The sequence below is a fragment of the Drosophila grimshawi genome, unplaced genomic scaffold, assembly GCF_018153295.1.
Source record: "Drosophila grimshawi isolate 15287-2541.00 unplaced genomic scaffold, ASM1815329v1 contig_311, whole genome shotgun sequence".
NCBI classification, from domain to species: Eukaryota; Metazoa; Arthropoda; class Insecta; order Diptera; family Drosophilidae; genus Drosophila; species Drosophila grimshawi.
The window spans coordinates 18,489,382-18,508,689 of NW_025063098.1; the positions used below are offsets into that span (position 1 = coordinate 18,489,382).

The window sequence follows — 19,308 nt, forward strand, 5'->3', positions numbered from 1 at the left end:
ATCTCTATTGGTAAGTGCCTGCTCCACCGCATCGTAAGCCTGGCCTGCATCTCCTTCTGCTGAGTACATTTAATCCTTATGTTTCCCAGAAGCACTCAATTTGACTGCGTTACTGTCTGGATGGGGTTGAGATTTGTGCGTTTATTTACGTTTCAAATTAACGCAATTAGCATGTGTGTGCAAACACCCACTTCATCCAGAACCACACATATGCATGTAGATTTAAACTTGATTAATGTGGGTGTGGCATAGGCAGAGGGGTGCAGTGCGCGTGCAGAGGGGGATTACAGCCAGAGTTCTAATTGCAAACAGCATTTTGTGGTTATAATTGAAAATGTTGCGCATACGACATGTGGTGCATGTTTTGAAGGACAATTTAAGTTGAGTGATGTTTTATGGCCGCGAATTTGGCATAAGGTCACAAACTCTGCAAACCCAAATGCGGCGGCTCCTTTGACGATTATAGCTAAATTCCCAGCCAAAATATGTAAACGCTGAAATATAATTACTCAGTCTGTGCGAGCAAAGCATGTGTTTTACCTGCCATGAAGTCTATTGAATTATGCACGATTTCCATAATGTTGAAACAGTTAATACTATTAACTTAATACAAATAATGTGCTGAAATGTCAGAGAGTGCGACATATGACATCGGTTCTTTGCTTGCAATTCAAAATTACTCACAAATATTTAAGAGCAATTTAAAGCACTTGCTTTTGCCTTCAACGCAGAGTTTTCTGTTGCCAATAGGAATATTCCAAATATGATTGATAAGCCAGTTAAGTAAATGAGACTGTAAGGAATAGACATCTAATAGGAGTTGCTGTGGAGCTTCGAAATAGTTTTAGCCATCAAAAACACATTTAAGTCAATTTAGTATAATTAACTCAAATGACGGATTATTATTGAGCTGATTATAATAACCGAAATAAATATTTAAAGCATTCTGGCAGGTAGAAAGGTGTTCTGTTGTGAGTTGTGGAGTAAATTGAGATAATTTACCAGTCAATTAATTTATCGAAGCCGCAGACTTATTTTTGCCAGTTAGTTATTAAACAATGAAAAGAAACTAACTTTTTCTAGCAGAACAAAATATTTACATATTTAAAATAGTAGAAGTTTCTACAAATAATACAAATCAAGCAAATATAATTTATTTATATTTTTTGATGTAAGAAACTAGAAAAAATATCCGTTCTGAAGTTTAAATTTAATATTTATTTATTTATTATCTTTTAAATGTAGTACAAATACTATTTTTTTAGCAACTTAATAATTATATCAAAATGATATAGTCATAATTATTATCAAAGTCTTGCGTGTCAAAATTATTATTTTTTCTGCAAATAAGCAAGAATTATTTTTGGCACCATTGCTTTTGCTAGACAATTGGGGGCAATGACCAGTTGACCACTTCATCTTCATAATCCGCAGACAAACAGCAGTCAAAATTAATCCATTAAGAGCCACTGAATTGCAGTTTATGTCTACAAACTTGTGTCTCTGGTTTTTGGGGACACACAATTACACTTCGTACGAGTGCAAGTCATAAAGCTGTCCATGTTAGAAGCGTGCAGTGGCAAACAGACTGAAAGAAAGTGTTGGTCAGAATGAACACGTCAATGGATGTGGCAGTAACAGCCAGAACAGCAGCTAGCACCATATTAGTCAAGGCATTAGCACCAGCTGGCAGCCGCAGCAGCAGCAGCAAAAGTAGATCCCAAGGCTTTCTCTTTACCAGCGACGAGCCATAAAACAGCGTCCACATTATGGTAATGGCCAAGTTAATGGTAACTAGGCCGGCCAGTGACCGCGACGACGGTGAAGCGGACTGGCGACACTTAATGGTCATTAAAATGTCCAGGGTAGCGTGAAGCTGAAGTAATTGCAATAGTTTATAAGTTTGCAACAAACTTGTTGCAATCAAAGTGACTGCCCCACACTCAAGCCTAGCACGGTCTTTGAGAGCAAGTACTACTACTACACTAAAAAAAATTTAAGTTTAGCTAGAACTTTTTTCCCTTTAAAGCAAAACGGCCTAGCTTATATGTAAAAAATACATTCGAAATTAAACGAATTAATGCTTGTTAAGAAAAAATTAACAATTAATTTTAACTTTTTTATTTGAAAAGCACGCCTTCTTTTTTTAAGTGTATTCTTTGACTCTTGTAATTGCAGGCGCAAGGATAGCAGCGCTCTGCAGCGTTCGGCCAGCATTGACTCCTTCGCGGAGATAGTGTTTAGTGAGCTGCCACGCCCCTCGCTGGATATACCACGCACCGCCGCCACAGCAGCGCCGACACCCTTCAGCAAACGTCCCTCGGCGAGCAGCCTGTACTCGACGTGCAGCAGCATTGCGGCAGCAACGGCTGCCTCGGCACAGGTGCACGCCCAGCTGAATGTCAATTATGGCGACCTAACGGCACATTCTCATCCAGGCAGCGGCGGCAGCGGTGGCGGCGGCGGCAATGGGAGCATGAGTGCCGGCAGCAGTCGCCGGGAGAGCATGCTGAGTCCGTCGTCAACGCGACGCAACAAGCTGACCAGAATCATTAATAGTAAGTAAAGTTGCCTAGATTGACTGTACTCCCCCTTTAGTTGCACCGGTTGTCTTATTGATAAGGCAAAGATCTTATTGCCACCAGCGAGAATAGCAGCAGCAGCAGCAGCAGCACTTTCATCATCATCATCATCAACACCATCGGTGGCGAACCGTTGGTTTATTTATTTTTGCAGCTGCGGCGGCATGTTTTAAATTCAAATGCGCACTTTTGCTTGGACTCCTGATGCCGCATAAAAACGTTTTATTTCCCCAATCAGCTCCACAGTCCCCAGAGGCTTACTGGGGTCGCAGTGTGATAAGGCGGGAAGAGGGTGCGTGGGTTGCAATAAATTTAAATTAAATCAGAACGCATAATATAAAGCTGCAACAAAATGCATGATTATAAAAACATTATCACTGCCAATAATAACAATAATAATAATAATAACAGTTATATTTCGAAACATTTCAACCGAAACGGGTGCAAAAAAATGACAAATGTATTTTATTTAAAAACGGCTGAAAGCATTTTAGTGACTTAAATAACATGGAATATTCCACTTCTCAATTGACCGCGCAAGCGAATTTTAATAAATTAAATAAATAAATAACAATAAAAAAGTAATTCGAATTGATTTCATTTCCATTTTTTATTGCTTAAATTGCAAATTTTAAACCCCCCTCAACCGCATCCAACTCATTTTCATATTGATTATCATTATCAGCCACTTCCGCTGGGAAATGACATCTTCGCTTTGCGAAAACTGAAAAGCTTTTAAGGAAGGAACGATCGTCGGCATTTATTTATCGCTAAACAAAGTTCTCGAATTGGCGACAGCGACAGCGACGGCGCCAACGCCAGCGTCAACGCCAACGCTGCTGAGAGCGGCATAGTCTAACTGTGAAGTGCTGACCATTGACGGCCATTACGCTCGCTCAGTCGTCCAAGACGTTGACGCTCTGGCTGAGCCGTCGCTGATGCCGTTGCTATCGCCGTCGCTTTCGTTGCAAGCGCAACAACTTCAATTTCAGTTGACTAGCGACTTTTGTTGAGAGCGCAGTGCGCTGCGCGTCGACTTCGGTAACAGTTACGAAATCAAATAAGAAAATCAAAGTGCATTCAAATTGTGCAAAGTGTTTATTAAAGTTTATAAAAAGTTATTTATTAAAGTTCAACTGGCTTATGTTAAGCAAATTGCTTCAGAAATTCTGAGTCGATTGGCAAAAAAAAAAAGAAAAGAAAAGAAAAAAAGAAAAAGCAAGCAATAAAAAACGCGACGCCTTGCGTTGTGTTTCTGCTTCGTTGAGTTTGTGTGAGTGTCTTCGACTACCTGTTTGCAGCTGCGCATGTGTGCGTATCTGTGTGTGTCTCAGAGAGAGACAGAGAGCTAAAGAGCAACAACTAAAGTTACCTGCGTCGACGCCGACGCCTGAGAGTTTGCGCAGAGCGAACGACAAACGGAGAGTGAGCAAAAATTTAACGAAAAATTGATGTGTTTCTCTGTGTTTGCGAACTGTCTCAGTGTCAGAAACTAAACGAGTCGCTTTCGTTTAAAAAAGAAACGTTGAAACAACAACAGCAGCAACAACAATAACAGCAAACAGCCGCGAGGCAAAAGAAATTGACTACCGTTGTTGCTGCCTCTGCATCTGCCTCTGCTTGTGCTTCTGCTACTGGCATTTGCAGATCGTTGCAATTTTAATTAAATATTACGTGCCAGTAAAACAGCAATTTACAGCAAGCAGAGGCATATCTAACTGTAATTGCATTGCGTGTCCAACTTTTGTTATTATTTGCACGAGTACCTTCGAACAACAGCTGCAACAAATATGCAACTGCAGTAGCGAAAGTGAACTTTTGCTTTTGCGTTTGTCTTTCGTTCAATGTGCGCGAAATCCGCTTGACTGCAAATAATTTACTCACGTGTCTATCGTGGCGACTACGCTGACGACTGAGGCAGAGGCAGAGGCAAAGGCAGCATAATTACAACAAATCGCAGGGCAGACTTTATAGTTGCATCTCCTTCGCACTCACACACACACACACACAGATATGCCGCCCGCAAGCTGGGTTAAAAAGCTTTGCGCGTTGATCACTTTGTTTTTACGCTATTCTTCATTGCTGTTGTTGTTGTCTTCGCAGTTTTGTAGTCGCCGCTTCGTCGTTTTCATCAAAGTTGTTTGTGTTGCAATTTTAAGTGCACCTCACAATGAACAGGTAAGCAAAAGCATAACACACACTCCAACACACACACACAAATACACATATTGAAAATAAGTACATTGTGTGCAACTTTGTGGCTAAAATATGCAATGCCATGAAAAACTTGAACTATTGCAGCATTTTCACCGCAAAGACGATTTTTTAACATGCTTTTTTTTCTTGATTGTTTTTTGTTTTGAAAAGTTTATTCACATTTCCAGAAAGTCGCCTCAGAAATGTGTTCCCTTTTAGTTTTTTTTTGTTGTTGTTTGCGGCTGCACCTGACAGCCTTAAATTGGCAGCCACGCTCCACGACTAGTTCTGGCTGACCTGTCCGAACATTAATATTACAATGCTGCCCCCATGGACTTGTTTGCCAAAATACGTCCAAAAACTTCTTAAACGAATTTACAATATTTTATTTATGCCCTGTAAAACAGGAAATGCACTTATTAGGGTATTTGTGTCTATATGTGTTTGTACACATATATATACGTATATACGTTCTCAAAAACGTTTAACAGGTTTTTTTCACAAAGCTAATTATTTTTAATACGCATTTAAATAGGTACTAATTATACCATACAATAAACTAATAAAAAATAAAGTGATTAAGAATCTATATCATTGAAATTTAATTCAATAAGTCGATAATAACTCACATTACGAATGAATATAAAATATATCAAATCTGTTTATAGGGTAACTTGAGTTGAATGCTCTTTCGTTTCCATAACATTCTTATTTTTTATGCCGTTTGTAAGTTTCACGTAGCTCCTAGGAAAAATAAATGAGAGAAAACTTTGGCGTACAGCTTAACGCTTCGACAGACCCACGCACCCCAACCCCTCCGCTTCCCTTTTGCCATCCTTTGACCTGCACTTAAATGCACTTAGAACCATCCAATTAAGCCCATACACAAGTCAAAGTTTTGTTTTGCTACTGTTTCTCTCTTTTAGTTTAATTTTATTTTGTATACTAAAAAACTTTTAAATGTTTGATTAAAAGCGAATTCATCACAAATTTGTTGTGGCACATTACCTGAAAATTGTTTTCAAGTCAGTTTCTTGTTTGTTTTCTTGTTTCTACTGTGTTTTTGCTTATCGTGGCAAGGGGGACTTTTATACAATTTGAGCAACTTGTTAGTCTCGAATTGATAAGCAAAAGTTTTGCTCAATTTCGATAACGTAACCCAGTTGCCGTATATATATTTGTATGTACATATATATTTGTGATTATTATTGTTAATGTTATTATGCAAAGCAAGAAAAGTCTCATTAATATTGTTATGTTGATTTTGCTAATTAAAATAAAATTGTGCTTTAACCATTTATGTGTAATCGCTAAATTATAAGAATAACTAAATATCTCATTTCAAATTCAAGCACTCCTTGAATTATTTAAAATCAGTCATGCATAAAGAACTAAACTCCTGCTTAAGTTCTCAGTCAATAAGAGAAACTTTCCGGCCAAGTGAATATTGTGCATTGCTCAATAAGCAAAGGCGAATTGCTCGGAAAATTTCATTTGTGCACAGAGAATTTTTCAATAAGAGCTCAACTGAAGATGACCTTTCCCGGCATTTCCACGCTGCACTTTGAGACACATTCCCCAACATTTGGTTGAGAGAAACGAAGATATTTCACATAGCAAGCAACTCACATACAATTCTCGTAATTTCATGAACTCAACAATGTTAAATAGTAGTCTTTCCTACAGTTTAACGCCTATTAAAGTTGTCGTTTGTCGCAACTGAAGTTATGTTCATTTTAGAACGAATTGTGTGCCCACACAGTGTGTATATTTTTGGTGACAATCTAGTTCCAAGAAATGCCCGTTTGTTGTCTGAAATGTCTTAAAGTCGAATGTACCGATTACTTTTACTCTGCTTGTTGTTTTTAAATCAACATCGAGCCATGCAAATCTAGTTAGGGAAAAGCCAACCTCAGCCGCTTTCAGTGTGACCTTTGGCCCCGTCTTTGGTTACCTCATTCGATAGCGGTGTGTAAGCCAAAGGTTGTTTTCTAAGAAATCGGTTTACAAAGCCAAGTCAAAGATAAGCGCGTCGAATCAATCAAAAATCTTTTAAATTGAACAATGCAAATGAAATGCTTTGTTATACCCTATAACTATACAAATTGTATAAAAAGGGTATATCTGAGTTGTATATAAGAGGTTAAGCTTTGAATAACTTTCCTCGTATATGAAGACAACTAGTTAAGTCCCTATTATCTATTCAATTACCTGATTGTACTCTGACAGTTCGTAAATAAAAATAAAAATATGTATATCTGATAATTCAGACTTTCTCGCCTGAATCGCCCTATAATCCATTTGAATATATTTTTCAATTTCTCTTTGAGTAGATGGTAGTCTCGAAGGTTATAAAAACTGTGTCATTATATATATTAATGTAGTATAATATTTGATAATCACAATTACGTACATACATTTATATGTGAGTGCAGGGTATCTATTAACTGAACAGTTGTTTATTTGTTTCTATTCTTGATGTGATTTTCGGTTTTCTCTTCAATCGTTTCGAGAATTGAAGTTTCGGTTTGTCACGTTTGCTGGGCGGCCTCAAAGTGCGCCATTAGCACGTAGCGCCCACATGGCGGCCCATATATCCGGATTTTGAGCTATACACACACACACACACACATACACACACACACAAATACACCGAAACACACATGCATGCAAATGGACAGCAAAATAGTGGTAGATACATATGTCAAATGCTATCGCTGTAAAAAGAAACTTGTGCGACGTTTGAACTTAATGCTCCCAAAGGTCAAAGGGGTTTAATCCGCCACCCCCCCTTCTAACCCTTCCACCGTCATGTGCGCATATGTTGCTGCGATTGTGACCCAAATAAGTTGCTTTAATCCAAATAGAGATTTACAAAGAGCATCATGACGTAGTCACAATATTTGTCACAACTTAGTAACTTTTTTTTAGCTAATTGCGGATTCAATTATAACATTTATTATTTTTTACATCTATCCATTTAGAAAACTAGGTCAGCACAAAGACAAAGACTTTGTGTCAAACAAATTAGCTTACTTAAAACTGATAGTTTGTAAATGCCGAAGCAAAGTCGCTAAGACCGACCCATCCAGCTTAGCAAAGTTAATATATACAATAATACTCTAACAAACAAACACAAAATATATGTAAATCTATATTCTGATCTTTCTTTAGGCTTGCAAATTGAAATCCGGGCGTTTTATAGCCTCATCTACACGTTTCTTACTCCTAATAGCCAAGTTAATAGTTTGCGACCAAACCCCCCAAACACCCCAACACTGCCCACGCAAACAGACACACACCCTCGAACCTCAACTTTTCAATTAGAGTCAACAGCAAAAAACCCAAATCCTTTTTTCTTTTTTTATTTTGACAGTCAGATTTGTGCCTTGACCCAACAGCACTCAGCTGTAGAGTAAATCCAAAAAAGCAAAAAGTTACTTTTTGCAAATCGGGCGCGATTTGCATAATTTTTAACGCTGGCTTATTGGTTTTGGGTTTGTTTTTTTTTTTTCCAAAGAAGTTCTAAATGGGGGAGGTGGTTGAGGAAGCGAATGTTGGCAATGGCCAAGTGACCCGGTCAAAACGTTTATTGCCATTTCGGCAATCAATTTGGATGCCCTTACAAGGGACATTATGAATATGTCGTGCAGCTTATTATATATATATATGTATGTTGATATATCTATATATATCAGGCTTAACAGTATCATGAACTGAATTTATAAAGCCATGTCTGAAATTGGACTCATTATATAGACATATAGACTGGATATTCATGAATATACTTTATTATACTATAACCAGGGAGTTCTTTTAGAGACTTGTCTATCTATACAATATTTTCTTTCTCACTCCCCCTTAGCTTTTTACTTTCCTTATTATTAATCTTTTAAAATTGTTTTGTGATCTGCTTGGGCTTTTTATGGATTTTTCCCAATCCTTGCAGTAAATGATGTACCATTTTATATTTTATTATTCCCAGCTGTATCATAACATTGATTTTTTTATATATTCATTTAATCTTTTTATAAAATTATTATTATTTATAATCCATAAATCCTTAAGACACCGACTCATCGATCAAGTTTACTTAAGTTAACTACAACTAGCAAGGGTATTTAATCTTTAGCAATTTACATACGCCTTTTTCGTCTTTAATTTTCTCCAATGTTTTCATTGGTGCATTTCCATTTTGGGTTGGGGTGACGAATCAGTAATTTGCATATCTGATTAATATGAATACATCAGTTCTGTGATTTGGCAGTGTAAACCAATAGAATCGAGTAAACCAACAGAGAAGTAAACAGAGTGCCATTAAATACGACCAAGACGACGCGACTGATTGTGCGGCAAAGGTCAAGCAAAAAGAAAATGATTTATCACTGAACCCCACCCCTCTCTCTCTCTCTCTCTCTCTGCCCCCCACCCCCCTCTAGTCTTGCTATTTAACTTGCAACGGAATGCTCCACAATATTGAGATATTCATAATGTCTGGTTACTTAAATTCAATTGGCATTTCCGCTGGAGTACGCAATGGTTTGGTGAAGGGGTTGTGGGAGGAGGGATGTAGCGAGAGAGGGTGGCTATCCGCAGCCGCACTCATAATGCGATTTTATATTTTACAAAAGACATAAAATATGCTTTTTGCTGGCAGTCGGAGACAGAGTGTCCGTAGCCAGTGAACTGAGAGAGAGTGCTTTCAGACTTGTTGCCATTTTGGGTGTGATTTTATTGAGGATGCGACAAATTTATTTAAATGAAGTCGTCGCTCGTCCGTGGGTTTTAATGTGTGGTAGATTTGACAATTATGACAGCACGAAATGTCAGATAAAATCGGCATAACTTAATGCGACCCGACACCGTCAGATGGGACACCCTCCGATAAAATGTAGGCGTCTCCGTGCGGTGCCCCTTTTTCTATGTGTGTGTGTGTATGTGTGTGCGCTTACGCCTGAGTGGCCAGCACAAGGACCTGCAATCGTCGCCAGACTGCGGCTGCCTGACAGTGTCTGTTGTCGCCTCTATTAAGTGGATTAAGTTGTTTTTGTGTGCACCATACCACACCCCCACCACCCCCTCCCGGGTTGGGCACGCCCCCGCCATGAGTTGACCTCTGACTAGCAGGCGAGTCGCTGCTCTGATTTATGTAGGGCTCTGGCAATTTAGCGCTGCGTAGCTTCATAAATTTTATTATCGTGCAATTGCAAACTTATCAAGAATAGAGAAAAGGGCTTTCTTACACCATACCCTGTAAGATGACACACAAGAAATGGATGACATTTGGCAGAACATAAATTAAATAAGGCAAATTGCTCTATGTCCAACTCAAAATTGATTGAAATGAGTCAAAAATCATTAATATAATAAAATGCGCTTTATATTGTCATTCCAAGCATTTTATCTATATTTTGTGAAGATTTCACAACAATTGTATAATTGAAATACAAATTAAAAAGGATCACTTTTCTTGGGAAATTTTAAGGAATGTTCACCTTGTAAATAGGTTTAAATATACTTAGGAGTATATAAAATGAACACTTGACCTGAATAATAAAATGAGGTCATCAAACAACTTTAATACTATATATAGCAGTTTATATAGGTGATATGTTGTTATATTGTATACATATTTCCATTTTGCCAGTCTGATGGGTATCTGGCTAGTCCAGCGCTCTCTCGACTAGACAAAAACTTGTATCTCTATAACGTTATGGACCAGTAATTTTTATTTATTGCACGCTCGCAATTGACAGCTTTGTAGGGCTTGAGGTTCTTGGTTCTTGCTTCTTGGTGCGGGTCAAGTTGACTGTGATAATATCTGTCGAATGGCTTAGGCTTTATTAGGAACGTGTCGGGACGGCGACACTGAGTTTAGAGTTATGGCCTTTTGTGGAGCGGGCGGCTAAGCTGTAAACGAGCTTAACTAATTAACTGCCCTTTTTTTTTATAACAATATTAATTTTTGACCATATTTCGCGTTAAACCATAAACCATAAACAACAAACTAAGAGCAAAGCTGATAAAAGCTCTTTAAAACTTCAGCTAATACAAAAACAAATCGCACATAAAGTCAAAATTACCCTCAAAATAACTACCATATGGAATATAAAATCCAGGTTGCATTTCCAGGAAAGTCCACTTACATCATATCTTTTATTTTCTGCAAAGCTTATACAAAATCATATTTCTAATGAAAAAAGTTTCGATGAGGTTATTATGGGTTAGGTATAAATTATTTCAGTTAAGGTCCCCCATTTTTTTTGTCTGACTTATTAGCTTCAAGGTCAGCTTGCCTCGTTTCAGATCTTAATTATCGTAAATTATTCATATAATCAGTTTGTGAACATCTCATGTTCGTTGATTTCTATGCAACTCGTGATTCAGTTGTTGACTCTGCTCCGCTTATTAGATCCAAAACGATCCAACCGAATGCGTCACAACCACAATTTTCGAGCTCGAATTCACATTCATGCTGATGGCAGCCATCACTGACCTCGGACAAAAGCATGTGGATTAAAAAAAAAAATGTGCCGCATCAATTCATTTTGTGCTAAACATATTATTGCCTAAACATACATTTATTAGTTGTTGTCTGTTTAGTTAGTCAGTTAGTAGTTAAGCATGCTAGACGATGAGACAATGTCCAAAATTAGCAAGTGAATGGACCCATTTGACAAACCCATGTATTCAGGGCAACCGGTTTGGGAACTGTTAAAAAAGGCACCAAATTATGGGAAATAGACAGCAATGTGTGAATGAGTTGTTGGAAATGTGAATGAGTTTCGGGAATTGTGCAAGTAAGAATGCTCTAGTCGAGAAAGACTAGAAAATACCCTGTCCACAGCAGCTGCATATATTAAATCAACTTAAGCACAGATTTCAGTTAAATTGCCAAATTACATATTTAACATATTTTTGAGTTGGATAGAGTTATTGATCACATAAATTAAACTTGAAGTTATTTCAATATTTGAAGATACAGACGGACATGGCTAGATCGACTTGTCTGTTTATTTTCTTCAAGAAGATATAAAAAAGGGTATAAAAAATATTTATTTTTGCTTAGTGAGGAATTGGAGTTTCATTTTTTCCAATATTCGGACACATTCTAAATGAAAGCCTTAATTCAAATTTCAACCGCGTCGCTTGGACAGCTTTGAGGTTGAATTTGTCATCAATCATTCAGACAGTCCCCGGACAAACTGTATTATATATTTAGATTAGATAAACTGATATTGATAAAACAAACAATTGTCTGTGGTCTGTGGTTCAGTGGAATATATATAAATAAATTGCGCTCGCTAACTACCAGTAAAATGCACGTGCAAAAAATAATAGCTTCAATTTCAAAGAAAACAAAGTAATTGAATTGAAACTACAGCAAACACAAATGTTATTAATAATGTAACCTTTGTCAATATAGCTTCAAATAAAACAAACAAACTCTGTGTAATCGATATTGCGCCATCTGCAAGGATAACATAAATTTAAATCATTCCAATTAGCCATCGTTTGTATGGCTTGGGTCTAATTAGGCGGCTGGGAAAAACTCACTTCAAATTTGCACCATCCACCTTGAATGCCAATTACCAAATTGCCATTACAGTGAGTCGAATGTTTCCCAATCCAGTCTGCACAGCTGTTGACAGAGCACGGCACGCTCAATAAATCAACGCACAACTTGAGGACAACAACGACAACAACAACTCCTACAACAACACCTACAACAAACCCTACAAGAACACCTACAACAAACCCTACAAGAAGAACAATTTAACAGGCTGGCGGGCAGGCAACTGATTTGTTTGGTTTACGATTTCGGAAATGCCGTCGTAATGGTTTAACGCGTTCGAGGCGCAGACAGACGACGTTGCCCAAAACAGGAATTCCTTTGAAAAGGAGCGAACGCAGGTACTCGAGTACTTGATCTGGTCTAAATATAAATTTGAAAATGCGAGAACGAAGATCGGCATGCAGAACGAAGATCAAGTCCCTGAAACACATTGCCTGAGCGGAAACTCAATTAGGGATGAAAAAAGAGAAAGAGAGAAGGAGCGAGAGAGAGAGAGAGAGAAATGAGAGAGAGAGACTGGATTGAGCTACCTAACTGATGTTAACCCTCTGGCTGAAATTTATGTACAGCGCTGTACATAGCTAAGTTATACACTCAGAGAAGCAGAGCTCTAAATTTAAGGAGAAGAATTCATAGCAACATGGTCACCTCAATTTGTGCTTGATTTCGAAATCTATATATTACAAAAATAATATCTCACTGCAAGTTATCAAATACAGACTCAAATTGCACATCTTTCGAGACTACAAAAACAAACTTGAAATTAAGAATATCATTCTCTGATCTAAGAATATTTTACATTATTTGAGTACAACATTTTCTGTTTTTTCCAAGTGTAAAAGGTTGAGCCAAAAACAGATCGGAGAGAGAGAGAGAGACAGGGCCAAAGAGAGAGAGAGAGAGAGAACAGTGTACGACCCCTACGGGTGGTTGGGAATGGAATCACATCTCGATGCTGTCTCAGTTTGCATTTTGAAAGAGTGACGCGCACAACAGAGAATCCTGCAATAAACTACTAAATAAAACGTGTGATTTTTGAAAACATGAAATTCATTATATAAAAAAAGCAATAAACCAAAAAAAAAAAAGGACAGAGAAGAACGATAAATGGAGCGACGCAGAGCATTGAGCACTTATACCAAGCTCAAGGAGCAGAAGCAGCAATCGGAGAACAGCAGAGAGAACGGCCCTCATTTTGATGATGATGATGATGATGATGTTGATGAGGAGGATGAGTTGCCGTCTCTGCGTCGCTCGCATTCGGTGCGTGCCTCGCTGCGGCGTCTCAAGAGCAAACTGCACAGCCCCGCGCTGCCGCTGCAGTCACCCTTTAAGCTGCGCGCCCATTTGCATTCGCGCAGTCGCAACATCAACAGCAGCAGCAGCAACTGCCACAGCAGCAGCAGCAGCAGACGGCTCGACAAATCGAAGGCAGTGAAAGCGTTGCGTTTTTGGCACGAAATCGAAGCCGTTGCCGTCGTTACGACCAAAGTGAAGGGCAAATTTGTGCCACTGCGCAAGCAGACCATGCAGCAGCAGTCACATTCTGCTGCGGATCAGGTGCTGGGCATTGAGCAGCTGATGTCCTCGCTGCCAGTGGGTGCAACGTTGCCGCGCAAGGCGTGCAAGCTGTTGCAAATACCGGAGAGCTTGTGTCAGCGGTCGCAGCTGGCGCCACAAGCCACACTCGACTCGGATCTGGAGCGCACCCTGACCAGTGAGTCACCAAATGTGACCAGCTGTGATCCAGTTCTGGCCGATATCACACGGCACGCCCACCAAGGCATCTATGGCACAACACGCATGCGAACGGCAACCATCAGGAAACCGATGCCCTATTTAAACAGTCGTAGGTGTTTGTGAATACCCATTCCAATAATGTGAATACCCATTCTATTCATATTTATGCAGTGATAAATAAGCGTGGATTTCCCATCGAGTGCTCAATTTTATAGGCTGTGAATCTTCAACATTTTGATTTTGATTTGTTTTTTTTTTTTATTATTGCCGCCTCCAGTTTTTTAGTTGTTTTTTTTTATTGTGCTTCTATTTTGTTTTCGATTGCCCAAAACTGGGTCACTGAACTCTGGGCCGGGCAGTCAGGCCAGTTTTCAACCGCTTGAGATTCTGAGAATAAGTTTTTATTCAAGGGTTGTCCTTGGAATTTGATGACATCAAAAGGAGCGCTTGTTAACATTTTGCTCTTTTAGATTAACATAATGTATTCTCTCGTTTCGAGTCGCCTTAAACTGAGAAACGCTCGATTTACAATTAAGATTATACCCTTTTATATCCTTGCAGGGGGATTTACACTCAGTTACTCATTGAAGAAGGCATATTACTATTTTGCCTACCCGCCAAACTCTCTAAATGTATAAAAATAATAGCAAAACAATACACACAAAAATAACTCAATTTGAATGTCAATTTGTGTATTAGCCACGATTAAACTGAAACTCAATTAAATAATATAGTTTCCTCAATTAATTAAAATGAATGCTCGTATTTTGATTATGGCCATATATCATGGCTAAGCAAGGACATCAGTAACGTCAGCTTGGTCATATGGCCAACTAATAACCTAAATGGCTAAAATTACAATTACGCTTTCATAATTACAACACACATATCATATATATATATACATATGTATATATATATTTGGGGAAAGGGAAAGGGATTCAAGTAGTAGTTGTAGTTGTGGTTAGCTTATTTTGAGCTTAAATGCACAAATTGGAAATTATTCGCACGTGTTCATGTAATGTTGCAGATGCTACCACAGCAGCAGCAATGATAGCAACAACAACAACAACAAAGACAACAAAAAGAGTCCAGCCGCCTCCATGCCGCAGCAGCAGAAGCTGCAGATGGGCAGCTGCCTGCGCTCCCCGGGGCAGTTCATACGCCAGAAATCGTTTCACACGCTCAACGAGCTCACCAAATTCTGCCAGCTAAAGACGCCAGCGTCGGCAACGGCAACGGCGAGGGCAGCGGCAGCGGCAGCAACGAAAAAGTTGCAGCCTCGCGGTCATTATGCCATCGATGGTAAGCGGAGTAGCCGAAGCATCCACTCACTCCATCCGCCCACCCACATACATGTACATCTGCCCGCTGTACTTGTGTACATGTATGTGGGCCAATTAAGACCTGGCCTCCAAAATCGCTCATAGCTAATTAAATGGTTTGTGGGCAGAGGGGCAGTAATTAACAGCTGCGGGTGGGTGCACTCAGAGAAATATATCATGTACCTGGTATTTAAGACAAAAAATCGCCAAAAATCGCACGTCTTTTTTTGAAGACTACATTTCTGTGTCTTGTTAATTTATAAGTTATAAAGCAGTATGAAAGAAAGAAATTAGAGGTGTTTATAATTTTCAAAATATATTTTTAGTATCAGTTATATTTTTCTTTAAAGAAATGTGTTTGTTTTTGTATAACTAAAGCATTTCAACTTTTTATAATTTATCCATCATTTAGAAATCTATTGCCCCATTAAGTAGTCAACAGTTAAGAAATAATTATTTTAATTTATATGATATTTTGAAAATGTTGAACACCTTTAGTTTTTGGATAAAATTTAATTCTATGGCGATTTTCCTAATGCTAATACATATATTTTTTTCTGAGTGTGGTTGGGTGGATTGTTTAGTTAGTTAGGTGGTTGGCCGCTTAGGTTAGGGCAACGCTGCCTGGCTGCGATCTAATCTAGCGATGCTTTAGTGCATGGCACGCACTCATTACACACGTAACACACTCACACACACATACACACACACACACACATATTTACTTATATAACACATCGCTGAATCGTTGTGCATAATTAATTTAATTGGCTTTTGGTCATTCCACATACAAAGCAAAAGGCAACAGGCAAACAATGACGAATTTAAGCGGATTTGTGAATAATATTTAATTAATTGCAATTGCTTGCAATTATTCAGCATATCCACCACATAAATAACTACAAACAAAAAATCTACATATATATATATATGTATATATATATATATCTAAATATAAATCGTTTACATCGGGCTTTAGTTGGTTAATTACATTTGTAAATATTACTTATGCTTACTTATGCAAACTATCTATTTAACTTTTCATTTGTATTAAAACGCATTTCATTTATCCCTTTTTATTTAATTCGATTTCTATGATTTCTCATTCCCTTTCCTATTCCCCAACCCAATACCTACCCCAAACACAGACAATATTTTGCCGTCGCCAACGCGTGAAAGTGAGTTCTTTGAGCCGGTTCAATTGCGCGTTAAGGATCAAGGGAATAACTGCAAGGAGAACAACAATCAGGATAACTATTCCAGTCACTATCCAGCCGCGTTGCTATCGCCGCCAAGCAGCACCTTTCGCTGGTCGGAGCAGCTGACACAGCATGCGGCAGTAGCCAAGCTACGCACTGCCATTTCATGCCACAGCCACGATCTGCGAGAGATGGAATTCCTCTTGCCACAGTCGCAGCAGCAACAGCAGCAGAAGCAGCAAGTGCCGCCAAACAACCAGCTCAATTCCGGTTCACAATTGCGCATCTCGCGCCACTCACAGCCCAAGAATGCTAAGCTGCGCGACGAGCACGAGGATCACGATTCACCCGACGAGGAGGTTGACCTACGTGGACATTCACCCATCGATGAGAACAGATCGAGCAATGTGCTTTCGGTGCATCGACAGCCGGTGCAGTTGCGCTCCAAGATCGCTGGGAATACACAGCATCCGCGTGTCAGCAAAATGTCCAAGAAGCAGCTGAAGCTGGCCCAGGCCCAGCTAGACAAGCTCACCCAAAGCAATCTCCACTTGCATGGTAGGCACACGTCGTCGTCATCGTTGCGCTGCTCGCTGCTCGCTTTACCATTGAAAACTTATTCCTAACTATATAAAATTCTGATTATTTGGGTATTAATAATGGTTTCTTTTACTTCTTTCACAGCTCTCTTTTCGGCCGTCGAACAGGGACATCTGGACAAGGCACGCACCATACTCGAATCCACCGATGTGGACGTCAATAGGTGAGTTAAGGAATGTTCTTTTAAGTTAGGATAGGCGATGCGGGCTTTGAGTTTGTAGGGTTTCTAAGGTAGAGTAGAAGAAGGCTGAAGGTTCAATTAAATGTTATTCCAAGAAGTTCCATTAATCTAACCAAGGCTTTCTCAGAGATCTGTCATTAATTGTCTGGTTCTTTGATCTTAGTCTAAGAAACATTAAGATTCTTTCTTGCTAGGCTATATTTTATGATTGTAATAGTTTAGAGATGTAATCAATTATTTAAAAGTGCTCTTGTACAACTTCAGAAGGGAAAACCCAGTCAGATTTCTTCTTGCTCGTTGTAGTAATCTATATCTATATATATCTGAATATATATCTTTATATCTATCGATCACTGTAGTAATCTATATCTATAGCGCTGTTGGTCCTAATTCTAACATCTGTCAATTTATCCACAGCATCAATACGGATGGGCTCTCAGCTTTGGATGTGGCCGTGTTGAGCAACAATCGCTCCATGACAAAAATGCTGCTGCAGCATGGCGCCCTGGAGGGATCACAGTGTAAGCGGCATTTGCATATTGTACAGCTCTAGATATATACACTATACATATATATATATATATGATTGCTAATCGTTGTCAATTTGTGGTCTGCAGTTTCCGTTGATAGTATTGGCACCAAGCTGAACGGCCTGCTCAAAGATGCCGAGTCACGCATCCACGATCTCAGCGGACAGGAGGGACTATGTGCGCCCGTCTTCACATCGCGGCCCTCCATATCCAGCATCATAATTGGTTTGTAGCCACTCACTTTAGTCATAATTGGGACAAATTCTTAAGTGGTTCCGTTGCAGGCAATACGGGCTCATCGGTGACTGGTTGCACGGGCAACGAGGTGGACAAGCAGATTGGCATCTGGGAGCGTCGTGTCAAGGGGCTGCGACGCATGCTCCTTGGCTGGGATCAGGCGCGACCACCAGATGCGCCCGCCTCCGTTGTGGTCGATGTCACCGGCGACAATTCCATCAGCTTGCAAATACTCGAACCCTTCGAGGGCGCCATTGGCACAAAATTTAAAGGTAAACCACCGGGCCCGGGCGCAGTTTTGTGGTCCCACGAGACTTGCCCACTTATATGTGTAGCTTGTGTTGTGTTGACATGTTCGTTTCGTCATTTGCCACAGTTCAATGGTCAACACGCGCGGACTTTAACAATGTGGTCGGCGAGCGGGAGCTGCTCGAGTGGATTAGTTTCCATGGCACCATGGGTGCCCAGTGTCACATTGCTGGCCTCACCCAGGGACGACGCTACTTCCTACGCGCCGCCTGTGGCAATGTCAAGGGCTGGGGCGGCTATCGCAATTCAGTGCCCGCCAGCGTTGTGCCCTCAAGTGAGTAACAAAAAATGCGCGTGAGGGGTGAAAAGGGATCCGAGCAGATGCCCTAAAATATTTAGAAAGCCAGTTGTTTTAGCCCAAGGCTTAAATATTTAATGTTGACTCTTTGACTCACTGAAATTTGCCAGCTATGTGAATACTGCATTATTGATTGCAGGATGTTGATGCTGAGAAATTAATAGCAATTTAGAGCTCTTAATGCAATTGAGGATTTAATAAAATCTAAATCTAAATGTGGTATTCATAGTCCTGATAAACTGGCTTGTTAGTAATTGTAATATTTATTATAGAAATATGTCTGACCACATTGAGTATGCATTGATAGCCGATATATCTTCGTTTATTATTTAATGCAACGAGAATTTGATTTGAAGCTTTTATGTTTTGAGTATTTAATTGAAGTTAAAAGTTCTTTCTTCTAAGAAGCCTTTTAAAATAAATTTAATGTTACTTTAGAGTAAATTTTGGATTTATTTATGTGTACTCATGTGAACTTTAATGGATAATCTGCGATTGCAATTATTTCAGCTTCAAAATTAATGAGTGTAAATTA

The 19,308-nt window shown here is 39.3% G+C and overlaps 1 protein-coding gene across 3 annotated transcripts in view; it reads left to right on the top strand.

The window, feature by feature from the left end:
* The window catches only part of LOC6567503, a 38,970-nt gene that overhangs the window by 16,082 nt on the left and 3,580 nt on the right, over positions 1 to 19,308 (top strand). Inside the window, exons 1-7 of one of the 3 annotated variants that reach the window (XM_032740122.2) lie at positions 13,458 to 14,203; positions 16,568 to 17,176; positions 17,303 to 17,381; positions 17,817 to 17,920; positions 18,017 to 18,154; positions 18,214 to 18,438; positions 18,543 to 18,749. In XM_032740122.2, the coding sequence (XP_032596013.2) occupies positions 13,462 to 14,203; positions 16,568 to 17,176; positions 17,303 to 17,381; positions 17,817 to 17,920; positions 18,017 to 18,154; positions 18,214 to 18,438; positions 18,543 to 18,749 (2,104 nt within the window). In that variant the 5' untranslated portion in view covers positions 13,458 to 13,461. Of the gene's footprint in view, positions 1 to 2,178; positions 2,559 to 13,457; positions 14,204 to 15,175; positions 15,400 to 16,567; positions 17,177 to 17,302; positions 17,382 to 17,816; positions 17,921 to 18,016; positions 18,155 to 18,213; positions 18,439 to 18,542; positions 18,750 to 19,308 lie in introns of those variants that run through there. The other 2 variants (XM_032740121.2, XM_032740123.2) reach the window with 2 other exon arrangements.